This window comes from Oncorhynchus clarkii, unplaced genomic scaffold, assembly GCF_045791955.1.
Source record: "Oncorhynchus clarkii lewisi isolate Uvic-CL-2024 unplaced genomic scaffold, UVic_Ocla_1.0 unplaced_contig_1140_pilon_pilon, whole genome shotgun sequence".
In the NCBI taxonomy this organism is placed as follows: domain Eukaryota; kingdom Metazoa; phylum Chordata; class Actinopteri; order Salmoniformes; family Salmonidae; genus Oncorhynchus; species Oncorhynchus clarkii.
In genome coordinates, this window is record NW_027260861.1 from 63,905 (window position 1) to 82,709 (window position 18,805).

General features: G+C 40.5%; 1 protein-coding gene across 2 annotated transcripts; it reads right to left on the reverse strand.

The window, feature by feature from the left end:
- Positions 1-2,743: 2,743 nt before the first annotated feature.
- Positions 2,744-18,598, reverse strand: LOC139401955 (scavenger receptor cysteine-rich domain-containing group B protein-like). Of its 2 annotated transcripts, XM_071145979.1 has the most exons (14): positions 18,578-18,598; positions 18,282-18,377; positions 17,661-18,098; positions 15,247-15,336; positions 12,880-12,989; positions 9,767-10,010; positions 9,045-9,164; positions 8,001-8,312; positions 7,594-7,805; positions 6,441-6,592; positions 5,758-6,006; positions 5,235-5,394; positions 4,686-4,764; positions 2,744-4,578 (listed from the first exon to the last, which is right to left on the reverse strand). In XM_071145979.1, the coding sequence occupies exons 2-14, from the start codon at positions 18,358-18,360 to the stop codon at positions 4,556-4,558; spliced, it is 2,268 nt and encodes a 755-aa protein (XP_071002080.1). In that variant the 5' UTR covers positions 18,361-18,377; positions 18,578-18,598; the 3' UTR covers positions 2,744-4,555. The 2 variants fall into 2 exon arrangements, with proteins under 2 accessions (XP_071002080.1, XP_071002081.1); XM_071145980.1 differs by lacking the exon at positions 18,578-18,598 and having other exon boundaries at positions 2,849-4,578; positions 9,045-9,122.
- Between the last annotated feature and the right edge of the window lie 207 nt (positions 18,599-18,805).

Here is an 18,805-nt window from a genome sequence, read left to right on the forward strand (position 1 = left end):
GAAAGCAGGCTTTTAAAAAATATAATAAAGAAATATAAAAGTGTATATATATATATATATATATATATATATAGTGTAAAGACCCTGCGGCACAGTCGATAGCGCGCCGGACCTCGGGCTCAAAGGTCGAGGGCTCTAAAACCAGGTTTAGCCTTTGTTCTCTCTATTACGTCTGGGCTTCACAAGAGAAGGTCACGATTAGCTTGTGGGTTATCTTTCATTTATTTGGCGTGGGCTATGGCCAAACAGTACCCTGTGTAAAGTTGGTTTAATAAACCGTCAATTCGTAAACTCAATCCTCTGTCTGGACAATTGTTCCTTTATGATCTAGTCAGGTCATTACAATATATACAGTTGAAGTCGGATGTTAACATACACGTAGGTTCGAGTCATTAAAACTCGTTTTTCAACCACTCCACAAATGTCTTGTTAGCAAACTATAGTTTTGGCAAGTCGGTTAAGACATCTACTAGGACACAACTATTTTCCAACGATTATTTACATACAGATTATTTCACTTATAATTCACTGTATCACAATTTCAGTGGGTCAGAAGTTTACATACATTAAAGTGACTGTGCCTTTAAACAGCTTGGAAAATCCCAGAAAATTATGGCTTTAGAAGCTTCTGATAGGCTAATTGACATCATTTGAGTCATTTGGAGGTGTCCCTGTGGATGTATTTCAAGGCCTACCTTCAAAATGTAGTGCCTCTTTGCTTGACGTCATGGGAAAATCAAAAGAAATCAGAAAACAAAATCAGAGACCTCTACAAGTCTGGTCCATCCTTGGGAGCAATTTCCAAACGCCTGAAGGTACCACATTCATCTGAACAAACAATTGTACACAAGTATAAACACTATGTGCAGCCATCATACCCCTCAGGAAGGAGAGGCGTTCTGTCTCCAAGAGATTAATATTTTTTTAGTTTATCTTTATTTAACTAGATAAGTCAGTTAAGAACAAATTCTTATTTTCAATGATAGGTTAACTGCCTGTTCAGGGGTAGAACAACAGATTTGTACCTTGTCAGCTCGGGGATTTGAACTTGCAACCTTTGGGTTATTAGTCCAACACTCTAACCACTAGGCCCTGCTGCCCCATACTTTGGTGAAAAAAGTGCAAATCAATCCCAGAACAACAACACCAAAGGACCTTGTGAAGATGCTGAAGGAAACAGGTACAAAAGTATGTATACCCACAGTAAAATGAGTCCTATATCGACATAAACTGAAAGGCCCCTCAGCAAGGAAGAAGCCACTGCTCCAAAACCGCTATAAAAAAAGCCAGATTACAGTTTGCAACTGCACATGGGGACAAAGATCGTACTTTTTGGAGAAATGTCCTCAGGTCTGATGAAACAGATATAGAACTGTTTGGCCATAATGACCAACTTTATGTTTGGAGGAAAAAGGGGGAGGCTTGTAAGCCGAAGAACACCATCCCAACCGTGAAGCACAGGGTGGCAGCATCATGTTGTGGGGGTGCTTTGCTGCAGGAGAGACTGGTGCACTTCACAAAATAAATGGCATGGAAAATTATGTGGATATATTGAAGCAACATCTCAAGACATCAGTCAGGAAGTTAAAGCTTGGTCGCAAACGGGTCTTCCAAATGGACAATGACCCCAAGCATACTTCCAAAGTTGTGGCAAAATGGTTTAAGGACAACGGAGTCAAGGTATTGGAGTGGCCATCACAAAGCCCTGACCTCAATCCTATAGAAAATTTGTGAGCAGAACTGAAAAAAATGTGTGCGAGTAAGGAGGCCTATAAACCTGACTCCGTTACACCAGCTCTGTCAGAAGGATTTTTCCAAAAGTTTCCAAAATTATTGTGGGAAGCTTGTGGAAGGCTGCACAAAATGTTTGACCCAAATTAAACAATTTAAAGGCAATGCTACCAAATACTAATTGAGTGTAGGTAAACTTCTGACCCACTGGGAATGTGATGAAAGAAATAAATGCTGAAATAAACCACTCTACTATTATTCTGACATTTCACATTCTTAAAATGAAGTGGTGATCCTAACTGACCTAAGACAGGGAATTTTTACTAGGATTAAATGTCAGTAATTGTGAAAAACGAATTTTAAATGTATTTGGCTAAGGTATATGTAAACTTCCAACTTCAACTGTATATATAAGACTAGGTCTTAACCAAATAGGCCTAGCTTTAATATGCTACCCCTACCTTGTCACACACAACACAACTGGTTGTCTCGAATGCATTAAGAAGGAAAGAAATTCCACAAATTAACAAGGCACACCTGTTAATTGAAATGCATCCCAGGTGACTACCTCATGAAGCTGGTTGAGAGAATGCCAAGAGTGTGCAAAGCTTTCATCAAGGAAAAGGGTGGCTACTTTGAAGAATCTACAATATACAATTAGTTGAACACTTGTTTTGGTTACTACATGATTCATTATGTGTTATTTCATAGTTTTGATGTCTTCACTATTATTCTACAATGTAGAAAATAGTCAAAATAAAGAAAAACCCTTGAATGAGTAGGTGTGTCCAAACCTTGAATGAGTAGGTGTGTCCAAACCTTTGACTGGTCCTGTAGAGATATATATATATATATATATATATATATATATATATATATATATATCCATCAATGCAATCAGTACTAGGCTACATCACAAGAAACATGCACAGTTAAACAGAATTGAAAAATTAAATACATCTACATTTTTAATCAACCTAAAACAATTACTCAGATTACACAAAAATACAGTATTTAACCCCATTTATTAGCTGTGCCCCAATTACACACACGCTTTAATTACATTCTCCCCTTCAATTTCAGTTCTCAACAGTCACTTAAACAGGTGCAATGGCCAGGGATTTCAAGATTATTATTTTATTTGTCTTAAGTCAGTTTTACAGAATGTTTTTCAATGTTCACTCAAAATCAAAGTCAAGTCGTTCAAAATGAAGGTTCAAATAAATCAATAATTGTTAAAAGTTCAAACAAGTAAAAAAATAAACCTGAAATAAAATCAACACATTAACCCACCTTAACAAACCATCAAAACCAAAGAGACTGTCATTAATTAAGCATTAAGGCCCGAGGGGGTTTGGTATACGGCCAATATAACATGGCTAAGGGCTGTTCTTATGCACCACGCAACAGGGAGTGTCTTAGCCATGGTATATTGGCCATGTACCACACACGCTCAAGGTGTCTTATTGCTATTATAAACTGGTTACCAACGTAATTAGAAGAGTTAAAAGTAATCTTTTTTCATACCCGTGGTTTATTGTCTGACAGACTACGGCTTTCAGCCAATCAACATTCAGGGCTTGAATCACCAAGTTTATAATAATCAATATATCACACAAATAATAGAATGATACACATCTATCAAATCACCATCCAATTTTAAAAAACTGCTTCAAAGCAATGATCCAAATTTAAGGCTGTGGTTTTAAAGTACCAATGCAGCCGTTTTCATATTTTATATCAATATCAAATAATTTCTAGGTAACAATTAAGCAACTTACTATAATAGCCCCATTCAAATGGGCAAAAAACAGCTTTAAGCAAAAAACTATCTCAAGCAAGAATTTTTCTCGGACTGTCTGGGAGTGGTCTGAGTGGAGATGGGAAAACTTAAAACTAACTTATTGACAGAGAGGTTTGGCATTCTCTTTGTTATTTGTCTATTAACCAATTTACCGCATGGTGATGTCACCATGGAGAGCCGAATCTCCCACCCATGCAAACCTGCTGATTAGAAGGTCCTGTGTAGATTGTATTTTCAACCACTAACTAGCAGGAAGTAACAGTGATACAATTTTTTCATACTTTTACATGAGCTGTTAGTTTCATACAATGTGATACAAAAATGAGGAACAACAATTTTACCCCCTTTTCATGTATCCAATTGTTAGTAGTTACTATCTTGTCTCATCGCTACAACTCCTGTACGGGCTCGGGAGAGATGAAGGTCGACAGCGATGCGTCCTCCGAAACACAACCCAACCAAGCCGCACTGCTTCTTAACACAGCGCTCATCCAACCCGGAAGCCAACCCGGAAGCCAGCCGCAGCCGTGTCGGAGGAAACACTGTGCACTTGGCGACCTGGTTAGCATGCATTGCGCCCGGCCCGCCACAGGAGTCGCTAGTGCGCGATGAGACAAGGACATCCCTACCGGCCAAACCTTCCCTAATCCGGACGACGCTAGGCCAATTGTGCGTCGCCCCACGGACCTCCCAGTCACGGCCAGCTGCGACAGAGCCTGGGCGCAAAACCCAGAGTCTCTGGTGGCACAGCCAGCACTGCGATGCAGTGCCCTAGACCACTGCGCCACCCGGGAGTCCGGAACAACAGAGTTTTGACTGCACTGGGCCTTTAAGGCTGCAGAAAAAGGTAAACACCTCTAAGACAGCTGAATGTCTGGGTATGGATACTTACTGCAACAATGAAACACAAAGACAATATTCAATAGTCACAAAACACAACCAGAGAGATATCTGAAAAAGTACATTCAAAAGTATAAGGACAATGAAACAGATACGGCTCACTGCGGTACCCCCCAAGGCTCAGTCCAGACTCCAAGTCGTCCCTGGAAGACAAACAGAGAGAAACTGTTACCTTTATGTGTGTGTGTGTGTGTGTGTTCTATAGCATCATCAGCACTGTCCGTGTGATTGGCAGAGGCATAATACGCACAGCTGATTGGACCGATGGTGACGGGATTAAGGGGGACGGAACTGGAGATGGAACGGGATCTCCTTCGTCTGGAACACAACTGTGGGGAAAAAAAAATGTTTTAGACAGGTAAGAGAGTACTGCACCAGTAGACTAGAGAGAGAGAGAGAGAGAGAGACACGAGAGAGAGATAGAGAGAGACACTAGAGAGAGAGAGAGAGAGACTAGAGAGAGAGAGAGACTAGAGAGAGAGAGAGAGAGAGAGAGAGAGACTAGAGAGAGAGAGAGAGACTAGAGAGAGAGAGAGACACTAGAGAGAGAGAGAGAGAGAGAGAGAGAGAGAGAGAGAGAGAGAGAGACTAGAGAGAGAGAGACTAGAGAGAGAGAGAGAGAAAAAGTGGAAGACAGAGGCTGATGAAGAGTTCCATGGCCAGTATCCACAAAGGATCTGAGGAGTGCTGATCAAGGATCAGGTTACACCTCTAATTCACCACAATCTAAAAGGCCAAACGGATCCGAAATCAGCTCTCCTACTCTGCGACGCTTTGTGAATGTGGGCCCAGGACTCACTGGAGTGCAGGAGGAGCTCCCGTGGTCACACAGGCTGAGGCTGCAGTGCAGGAAAACGTCCCGGTAGTCTCCCTGGAACAGAACCAGCAGTGCAGAGAAGCGAGCCTCGAGTGATGAGCCACTCTCCTCCACCCTCACCTGGGTACGATCACTAGGACATCTGGGGAACAGAGAGGGAGGACCAGGGTGTAACTTGCACACAGCTACAAAAATACACAAACAGAAAAATGGGACCTGATGCCCGTCTGCTTTACATTCATATTAGCATTCATATTATTTATTTTTTTACACCATGGGGTGTACTTGTACATTAAGTTGCCTCATGCTACAGAAACGGGAAGTAGGCTCCTGTCCTATGGGCCATTCTGGCTCGGACAAGTCACTTACAAAAATAAACAGACATATAGCCAAGAACAAACACACACACTTACAGGCCGTCATTGTAAATAATAATTTATTCTTAACTTACTTTCTGAATGGATTTGCCTTTTTCAGTCTATAAACTATAAAGAAGCATACATACTTGTTCTGAATGATGAAATATCTCATAGGGTCATCAGGGTTGGGGGAGTGAGTGGCGTAGCAGTTGTCCAGGACAACAACAAATCGCTCCGTCTCCGTCTCGTTGACGGACACACCCACATGCAGAACAGAGCCCAGTGGCAGTGTGACCCTCTGACCCGCAGGGTAATGCTCTGTGTAGTTGGAGTTGTGGTACAGAGACATGGAGGCTGACGCCTTGGAGCCAATACCTGAAACTCCACCTTCCACCCTGGTGCCAAGAGAACAAACCAAGACAAATGTATTTTATTTATTTATTTTATTTCACCTTTATTTAACCAGGTAGGCTAGATGAGAACAAGTTCTCATTTACAACTGTGACCTGGCCAAGATAAAGCAAAGCAGTGCGATACAAACAACAACACAGATTTACACATGGAATAAACAAACATGCAGTCAATTTATGACAAAGTTACAAAGCTGTAGCTTGTTATGTGCACATTTGTCTGCCAAGACTGAATGTATAAAATTCCATTAAAAAAACATTCTACGGTAAATATTTCCAGATATCTGACTGACTTGTTATAATCCTGGACCAATCAGGGTGTGACACAGATGGGGGCGGGACTACAATGGTGTGTTGTGGTGTGTTTTGATGTGGTGTGGCGTTCGTATTGTTTCCTGTAATGTGACGTCTCCACTCACGGTAGGTAGGGTGCGACGGCCACATCTAGGCTGCTCTCTGTGTCTAGCGGATAGGCACAGGAGAAAGGTATGCTCACGGGTCGGGTGAAGGAGACATTGTGCACCTGGTAGATGAATAAACTGTTGGAGTAGATGGCATGGCTGCTGTTGGTCTGGAAAATAGAAGAAGAGAGGATGACAGTTGGGATGACATGAACAAAATTACCTCTTGACGTAATAGAGTAAAGACCGCTGTCATGTCTCCCTGATGTGTTTAAGTTGTTATTCACATAACACAGTATTCATGTGTAGAAGTTGTTATTCACATTACACAGTATTCATGTGTAGAAGTTGTTATTCACATTACACAGTATTCATGTGTAGAAGTTGTTATTCACATGACACAGTATTCATGTGTAGAAGTTGTTATTCACATAACACATTATTCATGTGTAGAAGTCATTATTCACATGACACAGTATTCATGTGTAGAAGTTGTTATTCACATAACACATTATTCATGTGTAGAAGTCATTATTCACATAACACATTATTCATGTGTAGAAGTCATTATTCACATAACACATTATTCATGTGTAGAAGTCATTATTCACATGACACAGTATTCATGTGTAGAAGTTATTATTCACATGACACAGCATTCATGTGTAGAGCCAGTAGTTATTATTCACATGACACAATATTCATGTGTAGAAGTCATTATTCACATAACACAGTATTCATGTGTAGAGCCAGTAGTTATTATTCACATTATACATTGTTCATGTGTAGAGCCAGGAGTTTGTCCAGACCACATGGCCAGTTTCAGAGAGTCAGGCAGCAAGGTTTAGACAAACTCCAACAGTTGCAAACAAAATGCTAGGCTACAAGCATGGGAAATAATGTCTAGACACTTTTTTCCAGTGGAGATTAAGTTTATGAATTGCCTAGCCGGGCTGTGGGACAGTGGATGCGCATTGGGATTTCCCCCCAGGATTATCAGGAATAACTAACAGCTATAAACCATTCAGCATCCCGGATCTGAATGTACCGTTTTCTAAATATGAATGAACAACTGACAGATACAGTATGAGCTTCCCTTCAGTTGAAGTGAATTGACCGTAAGAAGAGAGAATATTGAAAAGAGCCAGAAGTCAGTGTTCTCACTCCTCACCGTCAAGGTGTTTCCACAGCTGCCCTCCCTGCGCTCCACCTGGAACCACACTGTGCCGTTAGCTTCCTGGTGGGAGGAGCAGCGGAGGTCGGCCAGGTGAGCAGAGAACGCGTTCAGACCTGCAGTCTCCAGACCAGCCCGGCTGAGACCCACCTCTAGGAGACGCCGACCACACACCAGCTCTGGGCCTGAGTTGGAAGGACGCTCTGATTCTGAGAAAGAAAATGGAAGGAGGGTAAGAAAAATGGGGATGAGAGATAGGAGAAAAAAGGTATTCATACAGGGCCCAGAGTCTAAAAATAAGTTCCAGATTGGTGATCTAACTATATCCATAAAGCCTTCACTGAAGATGTTGATTGAATTATAAAAAATGATGAATAAGAATCATTAAAGAATGATACTCCTACCCGAACAGACGACACCAGCGTCTTCACCATGGTTACAGTTGTGTCTCCCAAACCCGTTGTGACTGCACCTTGTGAGATTAGACTCGCTGCCTGTACATCCAACATCATCCATCCATATTGTCCCGTTCCCCTGTCCGAAGTGGGCTTGGTGTGGTGCAGACAGAGCTCTCCCACAGCCCAGCTGTCTACACACCACCTGGGCGTCACTCAAGTCCCACGAGTCATCACACACCGTCCCCCAGCTACCACTGTGGTAGACCTCCACTCTCCCAGAGCAGGAGTTAGGACCGTTGATCAATCTGATTGGGGCATCTGACAAAGAAATCAAAATCAAAACAATTGTCTTATTGTAACAGCTAGACGTCACAGCTAACACAGGCCTGCAGTGTTCAATTCATTACCAAGTGCAGCTCGCCATCTGTTGCTGTGGCCACTATTTTATCCATCACTGTGCGTGAATACCAAACTGTGAGTGCAGTACTTGTTTCTCAATGTTTTACCGACAAATCATATTTTCGTAGTTATTACAGCATTTCTATATCTGGTTTTCATGCTAGCTCTGTAGCAATGTTAGCTACATTTAGCCTATCATTGTTAGGTGGGTCGTCTTGTAGCTAGCTAGCTGTATTTTCCTTTCAGTCATCATATTATTGTCACAGATCAGAGCAGTATCTTGTTTTGTTATTGCTAAATTAACATGTGCCTTATCCTAGTATTGATGCCATTGTATTCATGTTTATTATTTCCAGACCACATGCTGTATGGATAAAAGGATAGTTCATTGGATAATCATAGCTGAGTGATAATGGCATAGAAGTGTGAACCCGTGTTGATCTAAAATCAACATTAAAGAACCCTAAACTGAGGAACTGTCTCTCTCACCGTCTCTCTAATAGGAAGGAGTGCAATCTCCATATCACTGCCTACTCAAACCAGGGTAATATTCCCAGAGACTTCAGCCCCTTTCAACACTTATCCAAGCTACAATGGAATTGTAAGTGCATTTTACACAACAATGAGACAGCACACTTTCTTAACACTCACCTTGCCACGCTGTCACTGGTGTAATTGTTGTGGTGTTACCAGCCAGTGTGGTTGATTGGTTGGTTGGTGCTGCTGTTTCTGTTGTGGTGTTCCAGTAGAAAGGTGGTGATGTTGACAGAGCTGAAGACAGGAGTTTAGTACACATGTACTTTATATGGTTCTGAAATGATTAGTTTAACCCGGTCATGTCATTTGATCAGGAAAACATCTGTGCCCTAATCTATGGTTGCGATGCATTAACAAGAACACCATCGATCTGACAATACCACTTATAATACCAATTAATCTGAAGGGAAGGTGAGACACGAGAGCACTTACACACAGTGAAAGAGACAGATTTAGAGCAGAACACAAGAGCATACAACAGAACACGAGAGCACACAACAGAACACAAGAGCACACAACAGAACACGAGAGCACACAACAGAACACAAGAGCACACAACAGAACACAAGAGCACACAACAGAACACAAGAGCACACAACAGAACACAAGAGCACACAACAGAACACAACAGCACACAACAGAACACAACAGCACACAACAGAACACAACAGCACACAACAGAACACGAGCGATACACACGTCCTAAACATACACAAGATTGGACAGAAAACAAACACACACACAACGACAGACTAAACACCAGACACATTGTTTTGATTTGATTTAGTAGATGCTCACATCCTAAAAAAACAGGGGTACACACACACACACCGTACCTAGTATAACGAGGGAGGTGATGCCCTGTTCGTTGCCGCTGGGGTAGGTGGCGTATTCACAGATGTATCTCCCTTCATCAGTCATCCTGATGTCAGAGATCTGGATTGAAGGGTTGCTGAGGGAGGGCGTGGGGAAGCTAACTCGTCCCTTCAGGGGTGACGTGGGGTAAAGTACCCCAAAATTGGGGTGGTACGTGGCTATGTTGAGCCTCTCGCCCTTTCTGGACTCAAAAATCCAGGACACCTGTATAGTATTTATTAATAACACACAGCAAGGGGAAATGGGGGGGGGGACAAGTAAACTTCCATATACAGTACCAGTCAAATGTTTGGACACACCTACTCATTCAATGGTTGTTCTTTATTTTTTACTCATTTATACATTGTAGAATAATAGTGAAGACATCAAAACTGTGAAATAACACACATGGAATCATTATATGTGTTATTGGTTTTACCACCGAGGACCACTTTGGAAACACGTTTTAATTAATACTTTCAAGTGATATCCTCTGGGTCCACATTGTACATTTAGTTGTATATGTCTGTTACCCCAAATACATTCAATTCAATGTAGTAACCAAAAAAAGTGTTCAACAAATCAAAATATATTTTATATTTGAGATTCTTCAAAGTAGCCACCCTTGATGACTGCCTTGCACACTCTTGGCATTCTCTCAACCAGCTTCATGAGGTAGTCACTTGGAATGCATTTCATTTAACAAGTGTGCCTTGTTAAATAAAAAATAAAAACACTTTAAAAAAAACTATTATAGGTTAAACATTTACTACTACCCTGAACTATTATAGGTTAAACATTTACTACACCCTGAACTATTATAGGTTAAACATTTACTACACCCTGAACTATTATAGGTTAAACATTTACTACTACCTGAACTATTATAGGTTAAACATTTACTACTACCCTGAACTATTATAGGTTAAACTATTATTTGAACTATTATAGGTTAAACATTTACTACTACCTGAACTACACTACCTGAACTATTATAGGTTAAACATTTACTACACCCTGAACTATTATAGGTTAAACATTTACTACACCCTGAACTATTATAGGTTAAACATTTACTACTACCTGAACTGTTATACTGTAGGTAAATCATTTACTACTACCTGAACTATTATAGATGAAACATTTACTACACCCTGAACTATTATAGGTTAAACATTTACTACTACCTGAACTATTATAGGTTAAACATTTACTACTACCTGAACTATTATAGGTTAAACATTTACTACTACCTGAACTATTATAGGTTAAACATTTACTACACCCTGAACTATTATAGGTTAAACATTTACTACTACCTGAACTATTATAGGTTAAACATTTACTACTACCTGAACTATTATAGGTTAAACATTTACTACTACCTGAACTGTTATACTGTAGGTAAATCATTTACTACTACCTGAACTATTATAGGTTAAACATTTACTACACCCTGAACTATTATAGGTTAAACATTTACTACTACCTGAACTATTATAGGTTAAACATTTACTACTACCTGAACTATTATAGGTTAAACATTTACTACACCCTGAACTATTATAGGTTAAACATTTACTACACCCTGAACTATTATAGGTTAAACATTTACTACACCCTGAACTATTATAGGTTAAACATTTACTACACCCTGAACTATTATAGGTTAAACATTTACTACTACCTGAACTATTATAGGTTAAACATTTACTACTACCTGAACTATTATAGGTTAAACATTTACTACACCCTGAACTATTATAGGTTAAACATTTACTACACCCTGAACTATTATAGGTTAAACATTTACTACTACCTGAACTATTATAGGTTAAACATTTACTACACCCTGAACTATTATAGGTTAAACATTTACTACTACCTGAACTATTATAGGTTAAACATTTACTACTACCTGAACTATTATAGGTTAAACATTTACTACTACCTGAACTATTATAGGTTAAACATTTACTACACCCTGAACTATTATAGGTTAAACATTTACTACTACCTGAACTATTATAGGTTAAACATTTACTACACCCTGAACTATTATAGGTTAAACATTTACTACACCCTGAACTATTATAGGTTAAACATTTACTACTACCTGAACTATTATAGGTTAAACATTTACTACTACCTGAACTATTATAGGTTAAACATTTACTACACCCTGAACTATTATAGGTTAAACATTTACTACTACCTGAACTATTATAGGTTAAACATTTACTACACCCTGAACTATTATAGGTTAAACATTTACTACTACCTGAACTATTATAGGTTAAACATTTACTACACCCTGAACTATTATAGGTTAAACATTTACTACTACCTGAACTATTATAGGTTAAACATTTACTACACCCTGAACTATTATAGGTTAAACATTTACTACACCCTGAACTATTATAGGTTAAACATTTACTACACCCTGAACTATTATAGGTTAAACATTTACTACACCCTGAACTATTATAGGTTAAACATTTACTACTACCTGAACTATTATAGGTTAAACATTTACTACACCCTGAACTATTATAGGTTAAACATTTACTACACCCTGAACTATTATAGGTTAAACATTTACTACTACCTGAACTATTATAGATGAAACATTTACTACTACCTGAACTATTATAGATGAAACATTTACTACACCCTGAACTATTATAGGTTAAACATTTACTACACCCTGAACTATTATAGGTTAAACATTTACTACACCCTGAACTATTATAGGTTAAACATTTACTACTACCTGAACTATTATAGATGAAACATTTACTACACCCTGAACTATTATAGATGAAACATTTACTACTACCTGAACTATTATAGGTTAAACATTTACTACTACCTGAACTATTATAGATGAAACATTTACTACACCCTGAACTATTATAGATGAAACATTTACTACTACCTGAACTATTGTAGTGTAGGTAAAACATTTTTTAGTCAAATACTATCTGACTTCATCCATGTTGGATTTTGGATGATCAAGGACAAAGTATATTTTTTTCAGCATATTGTAACAATATACATATTAGTCCACACAACTTCCTGTGTGACTGACCTGTGTGAGCTGTATGACCTGTGTTCCTATGAAGGCACACCGCAGGTTAACCGTCTGGCCAGGATATGATATCACTTCTGGTTCCACCTCCACCCACTGTGACCTAGCCCCTGGGAGGAAGAAGAGGAAATTATCCCACCTTTCACCACAGCTTCCTGTTGTTTCCCAGACAACAGGAACCATAACGTTAAGGAGACGAGGAGAGAAAGCTTCTTGAGACTTTTGGGACCAGGCCTCAGTTCCTTATGGAGCTACACTTTTGTAACATGTTTATCTTGTATACTGTATTAATGTGGTGTTTACTGTACTGTTTATCTTGTATACTGTATTACTGTAGTATTTACTGTACTGTTTATCTTGTATACTGTATTACTGTAGTGTTTACTGTACTGTTTATCTTGTATACTGTATTACTGTAGTGTTTACTGTACTGTTTATCTTGTATACTGTATTACTGTAGTATTTACTGTACTGTTTATCTTGTATACTGTATTAATGTAGTGTTTACTGTACTGTTTATCTTGTATACTGTATTACTGTAGTGTTTACTGTACTGTTTATCTTGTATACTGTATCAATGTAGTGTTTACTGTACTGTTTATCTTGTATACTGTATTACTGTAGTGTTTACTGTACTGTTTATCTTGTATACTGTATCAATGTAGTGTTTACTGTACTGTTTATCTTGTATACTGTATCAATGTAGTGTTTACTGTACTGTTTATCTTGTATACTGTATTACTGTAGTGTTTACTGTACTGTTTATCTTGTATACTGTATCAATGTAGTGTTTACTGTACTGTTTATCTTGTATACTGTATTACTGTAGTGTTTACTGTACTGTTTATCTTGTATACTGTATTAATGTAGTGTTTACTGTACTGTTTATCTTGTATACTGTATTAATGTAGTGTTTACTGTACTGTTTATCTTGTATACTGTATTACTGTAGTGTTTACTGTACTGTTTATCTTGTATACTGTATTAATGTAGTGTTTATTGTACTGTTTATCTTGTATACTGTATTAATGTAGTGTTTACTGTACTGTTTATCTTGTATACTGTATTAATGTAGTGTTTACTGTACTGTTTATCTTGTATACTGTATTAATGTAGTGTTTACTGTACTGGATGCTATTTTGTGTTTGTAGAACTGAAAGACAACCACCACGTGATGGTAGAACGTGTTTATTTACAGAAGAACAGCAGGCTGCCATTGTGCAAATGGTGGTTGAAAATAATGCCAAAAGACTGCGGAAAATCCAACAACAGATTATTAAAAACCCTGCCATCTTCCATAACATCATAGTAAGCTTATCAATCATAGCCCGAATACTTAAGAAACACCATTTCCGGATTAAGCAAATCTACAGTCTCATACAGTGGGGCAAAAAAGTATTTAGTCAGCCACCAATTGTGCAAGTTCTCCCACTTAAAAAGATGAGAGAGGCCTGTAATTTTCATCATAGGTACACTTCAACTATGAGAGACAAAATGAGAAAAAAAATCCAGAAAATCACCTATTGCAGATTCAGTCTTCCCAGCCTGGTGCAGGTCTACAATTTTGTTTCTGGTGTCCTTCGACAGCTCTTTGGTCTTGGCCATAGTGGAGTTTGGAGTGTGACTGTTTGAGGTTGTGGACAGGTGTCTTTTATACTGATAACAAGTTCAAACAGGTGCCATTAATACAGGTAACGAGTGGAGGACAGAGGAGCCTCTTAAAGAAGAAGTAACAGGTCTGTGGGAGCCAGAAATCTTGCTTGTTTGTAGGTGACCAAATACTTATTTTCCACCATAATTTGCCATCATAAAAAATCCTACAATGTGATTTTCTGGAGAAAAAAAATCTAATTTTGTCTATATTTGAAGTGTACCTATGATGAAAATTACAGGCCTCTCTCATCTTTTTAAGTGGGAGAACTTGCACAATTGGTGGCTGACTAAATACTTTTTTGCCCCACTGTATATGGGCTATGGTTTTGGTCGAATGTGATAGTCTGCCTATAACCAGCCTGAGTAGGCCTATAACTCCATTCCTATTCTATTCTGAGTTTAGAGAAATTAATCAAATTGGAAATGAGGTATTATCATGCTGGTTAACGCGATGCATGTCTGTTGAATTTGGAAAAATTCACCTGCACTCAGCCCTGCCCCATTGATGGAGCCAATCAGGAGCCTCTACTGCGTTGCGGCCGTGACATACTGCATACTTCTTATTAAACGGTACGTGCTAAATAGTATGCAACGATGAGTTCATAGTATGCAGTTTAAGTGTGTAGTACGCTATTATAGGTATTCGGACAGGGCAAGAGTCTGGGTGTACTTTACAATGATCTTGCCACCTTGTTATTGGTTCTGTGGAGTTACCTGCCAATGTGGTTGTTTGGTTGGTTGGTCGGGCTGTTCCTGTTGTGGTGTTCCAGGAGATCGGTGGTGCTGCTGTGGTGTTGCTGCCACCTGACAGAGATAAAGACAGGATTTCAGTTCAAACTTACTTTACACTATTTTTAAATACTAAAGTCCCTAGTGGAGGTTGGGTTTTAAAGGGATGGGGAGAAGTGGAGGTTGGGTTTTAAAGGGATGGGGAGAAGTGGAGGTGGGAGAAGTGGAGGTTGGGTTATAAAGGGATGGGGAGAAGTGGAGGTTGGGTTATAAAGGGATGGGAGAAGTGGAGGTGGGAGAAGTGGAGGTTGGGTTTTAAAGGGATGGGGAGAAGGGGAGGTGGGAGAAGTGGAGGTTGGGTTATAAAGGGATGGGAGAAGTGGAGGTGGGAGAAGTTGAGGTTAGGTTGTAAAGGGATGGGGAGAAGTGGAGGTTGGGTTTTAAAGGGATGGGGAGAAGTGGAGGTTGGGTTTTAAAGGGATGGGGAGAAGTGGAGGTTGGGTTATAAAGGGATGGGGAGAAGTGGAGGTTGGGTTTTAAAGGGATGGGGAGAAGGGGAGGTTGGGTTGTAAAGGGATGGGGAGAAGTGGAGGTGGGAGAAGTGGAGGTTGGGTTGTAAAGTGATAGGGAGAAGTGGAGGTTGGGTTATAAAGGGATGGGGAGAAGTGGAGGTTGGGTTATAAAGGGATGGGGAGAAGTGGAGGTGGGAGAAGTGGAGGTTGGGTTGTAAAGGGATGGGGAGAAGTGGAGGTGGGAGAAGTGGAGGTTGGGTTGTAAAGGGATGGGGAGAAGTGGAGGTTGGGTTATAAAGGGATGGGGAGAAGTGGAGGTTGGGTTGTAAAGGGATGGGAAAAGTGGAGGTTGGGTTATAAAGGGATGGGGAGAAGTGGAGGTGGGAGAAGTGGAGGTTGGGTTTTAAAGGGATGGGAGAAGTGGAGGTTGGGTTATAAAGGGATGGGGAGAAGTGGAGGTTGGGTTGTAAAGGGATGGGAGAAATGGAGGTTGGGTTATAAAGGGATGGGGAGAAGTGGAGGTGGGAGAAGTGGAGGTTGGGTTTTAAAGGGATGGGAGAAGTGGAGGTTGGGTTATAAAGGGATGGGGAGAAGTGGAGGTTGGGTTATAAAGGGATGGGGAGAAGTGGAGGTTGGGTTGTAAAGGGATGGGAGAAGTGGAGGTTGGGTTATAAAGGGATGGGGAGAAGTGGAGGTGGGAGAAATGGAGGTTGGGTTTTAAAGGGATGGGAGAAGTGGAGGTTGGGTTATAAAGGGATGGGGAGAAGTGGAGGTTGGGTTTTAAAGGGATGGGAGAAGTGGAGGTTGGGTCATAAAGGGATGAGGAGAAGTGCAGGTTGGGTTTTAAAGGGATGGGGAGAAGTGGAGGTTGGGTTTTAAAGGGATGGGAGAAGTTGAGGTTGGGTTATAAAGGGATGGGGAGAAGTGGAGGTTGGGTTTTAAAGGGATGGGGAGAAGTGGAGGTTGGGTTATAAAGGGATGGGGAGAAGTGGAGGTTGGGTTTTAAAGGGATGGGAGAAGTGGAGGTTGGGTTTTAAAGGGATGGGAGAAGTGGAGGTTGGGTTATAAAGGGATGAGGAGAAGTGGAGGTTGGGTTATAAAGGGATGAGGAGAAGTGGAGGTTGGGTTTTAAAGGGATGGGGAGAAGTGGAGGATGGGTTTTAAAGGGATGGGAGAAGTGGAGGTTGGGTTTTAAAGGGATGGGAGAAGTGGAGGTTGGGTTATAAAGGGATGAGGAGAAGTGGAGGTTGGGTTATAAAGGGATGAGGAGAAGTGGAGGTTGGGTTTTAAAGGGATGGGGAGAAGTGGAGGATGGGTTTTAAAGGGATGGGGGAAGTGGAGGTTGGGTTGTAAAGGGATGGGGAGAAGTGGAGGTTGGGTTATAAAGGGATGGGGAGAAGTGGAGGTTGGGTTATAAAGGGATGGGGAGAAGTGGAGGTTGGGTTTTAAAGGGATGGGGAGAAGTGGAGGTTGGGTTATAAAGGGATGGGGAGAAGTGGAGGTGGGAGAAGTGGAGGTTGGGATGTAAAGGGATGGGGAGAAGTGGAGGTGGGAGAAGTGGAGGTTGGGTTGTAAAGGGATGGGGAGAAGTGGAGGTTGGGTTGTAAAGGGATGGGGAGAAGTGGAGGTTGGGTTTTAAAGGGATGGGGAGAAGTGGAGGTTGGGTTCAAATAAAACAGACATAAATAATGAGGAAAATTAATACATTAACAAGAAAAATGTGTGCTTGTCTTGAAGTATTTATGGCTGTGAAATAAGTTGTTGTGGGGTTTAAACCATAATACACCAGGATGGTGATCTAACTGTATCCATAAAGCCTTTACTAAGGTTGTTGATTAGAAAAAAAGAGTAAAGTTGATAAAGAAGCTTAAAAAACGATACTCCTACCTGAGCAGATGACACCAGCGTCTTCGTGATGTCCACAGTTGTGTAATCCAAACCCATTGTGACTGCACCTTATGAGATTAGACTCGCTGCCTGTACATCTAACGTCATCCAGCCAGATTGTCCCGTTCCCCTGTCCGAAGTGGGCTTCACGTGGTGCAGACAGAGCTCTTCCACAGCCCAGCTGTCTACACACCACCTGGGCGTCACTCAAGTCCCACAAGTCGTCACACACCGCCCCCCAGTGACCGCTGTGGTAGAGCTCCACTCTCCCAGAGCAGGAGTTAGGACCATTGACCAATCTGACTTGACTATTGGCTAATGCTGATGTTGTTGTATCGGATGTCATTGTTGAAAACATACTGTCTGCGACGCCGGGTGGGGGGGTGAGCGGTGGTGTCGACATCTGTGTTGGAGAGGTGGCATTGACATCTGACCGAACTGAAAGAATTGAGTTTCTGATGAAGCATTAGCTACTAGCCACAGTGTCATGTACCATAATTATGTATGACTTACAAGACCTTCAGGAAAAATGTCAACTACTATGAAGAAAATGTAACTCTGCCCAGATCTTAAACACAAGGATCTGAAACACATAATGACCAAGACCATCAACCCTGTTACCTGAGCTATGACCAGTGGTGGCCTGTATGAACAGGAACAGCAGCAGAGCCCCTGAGGACATCGTTAAGAACACCATCATTCAGATCCAAAACACACCTGAGAAGAGGTTTAGAGTTAGTAGTGGGTCGTTAGTGGACAATGGAGTGATACTGTATATAGTTAAACATCTAGAAACCAATTCACATAAAGTGTTACTAGGAATTACAAATCAAATAAAGCACAATTGAACCATCCAACGATGTAGTTTTAGTCTGCTAGAATGGTCAAGTCTTCCAGGACCTCCATCGTTGACTTACCACTCAGAGGACGTGGGTTCTAGATTTCACCTGGGAGCTCCAGTTATACCGTTTCCTAGGACACATCATGTGACCATAAAGAACATTTATATTGTGATTACCAGCATTGAGTTACTTATTCATCACTTTTAAATCCAAACAGAAACTAACCTGACAGATGAATAAAACGACTCTTTGTCAGAAATCCTTGTATCAATATACTTAGTCATAGGACTTCTCAATAATATG

Excerpts from the sequence above, each read along its gene's own strand:
- LOC139401955 (XM_071145979.1), bottom strand. The coding sequence starts at position 18,360 with ATGATGGTGTTCTTAACGATGTCCTCAGGGGCTCTGCTGCTGTTCCTG. Across the intron at positions 7,806-8,000 it reads CGCTGGTGTCGTCTGTTCGG|AATCAGAGCGTCCTTCCAAC; the intron begins GTAGGAGTATCA and ends TTTCTTTCTCAG. Across the intron at positions 6,593-7,593 it reads GCTGTGGAAACACCTTGACG|ACCAACAGCAGCCATGCCAT; the intron begins GTGAGGAGTGAG and ends TCTATTTTCCAG.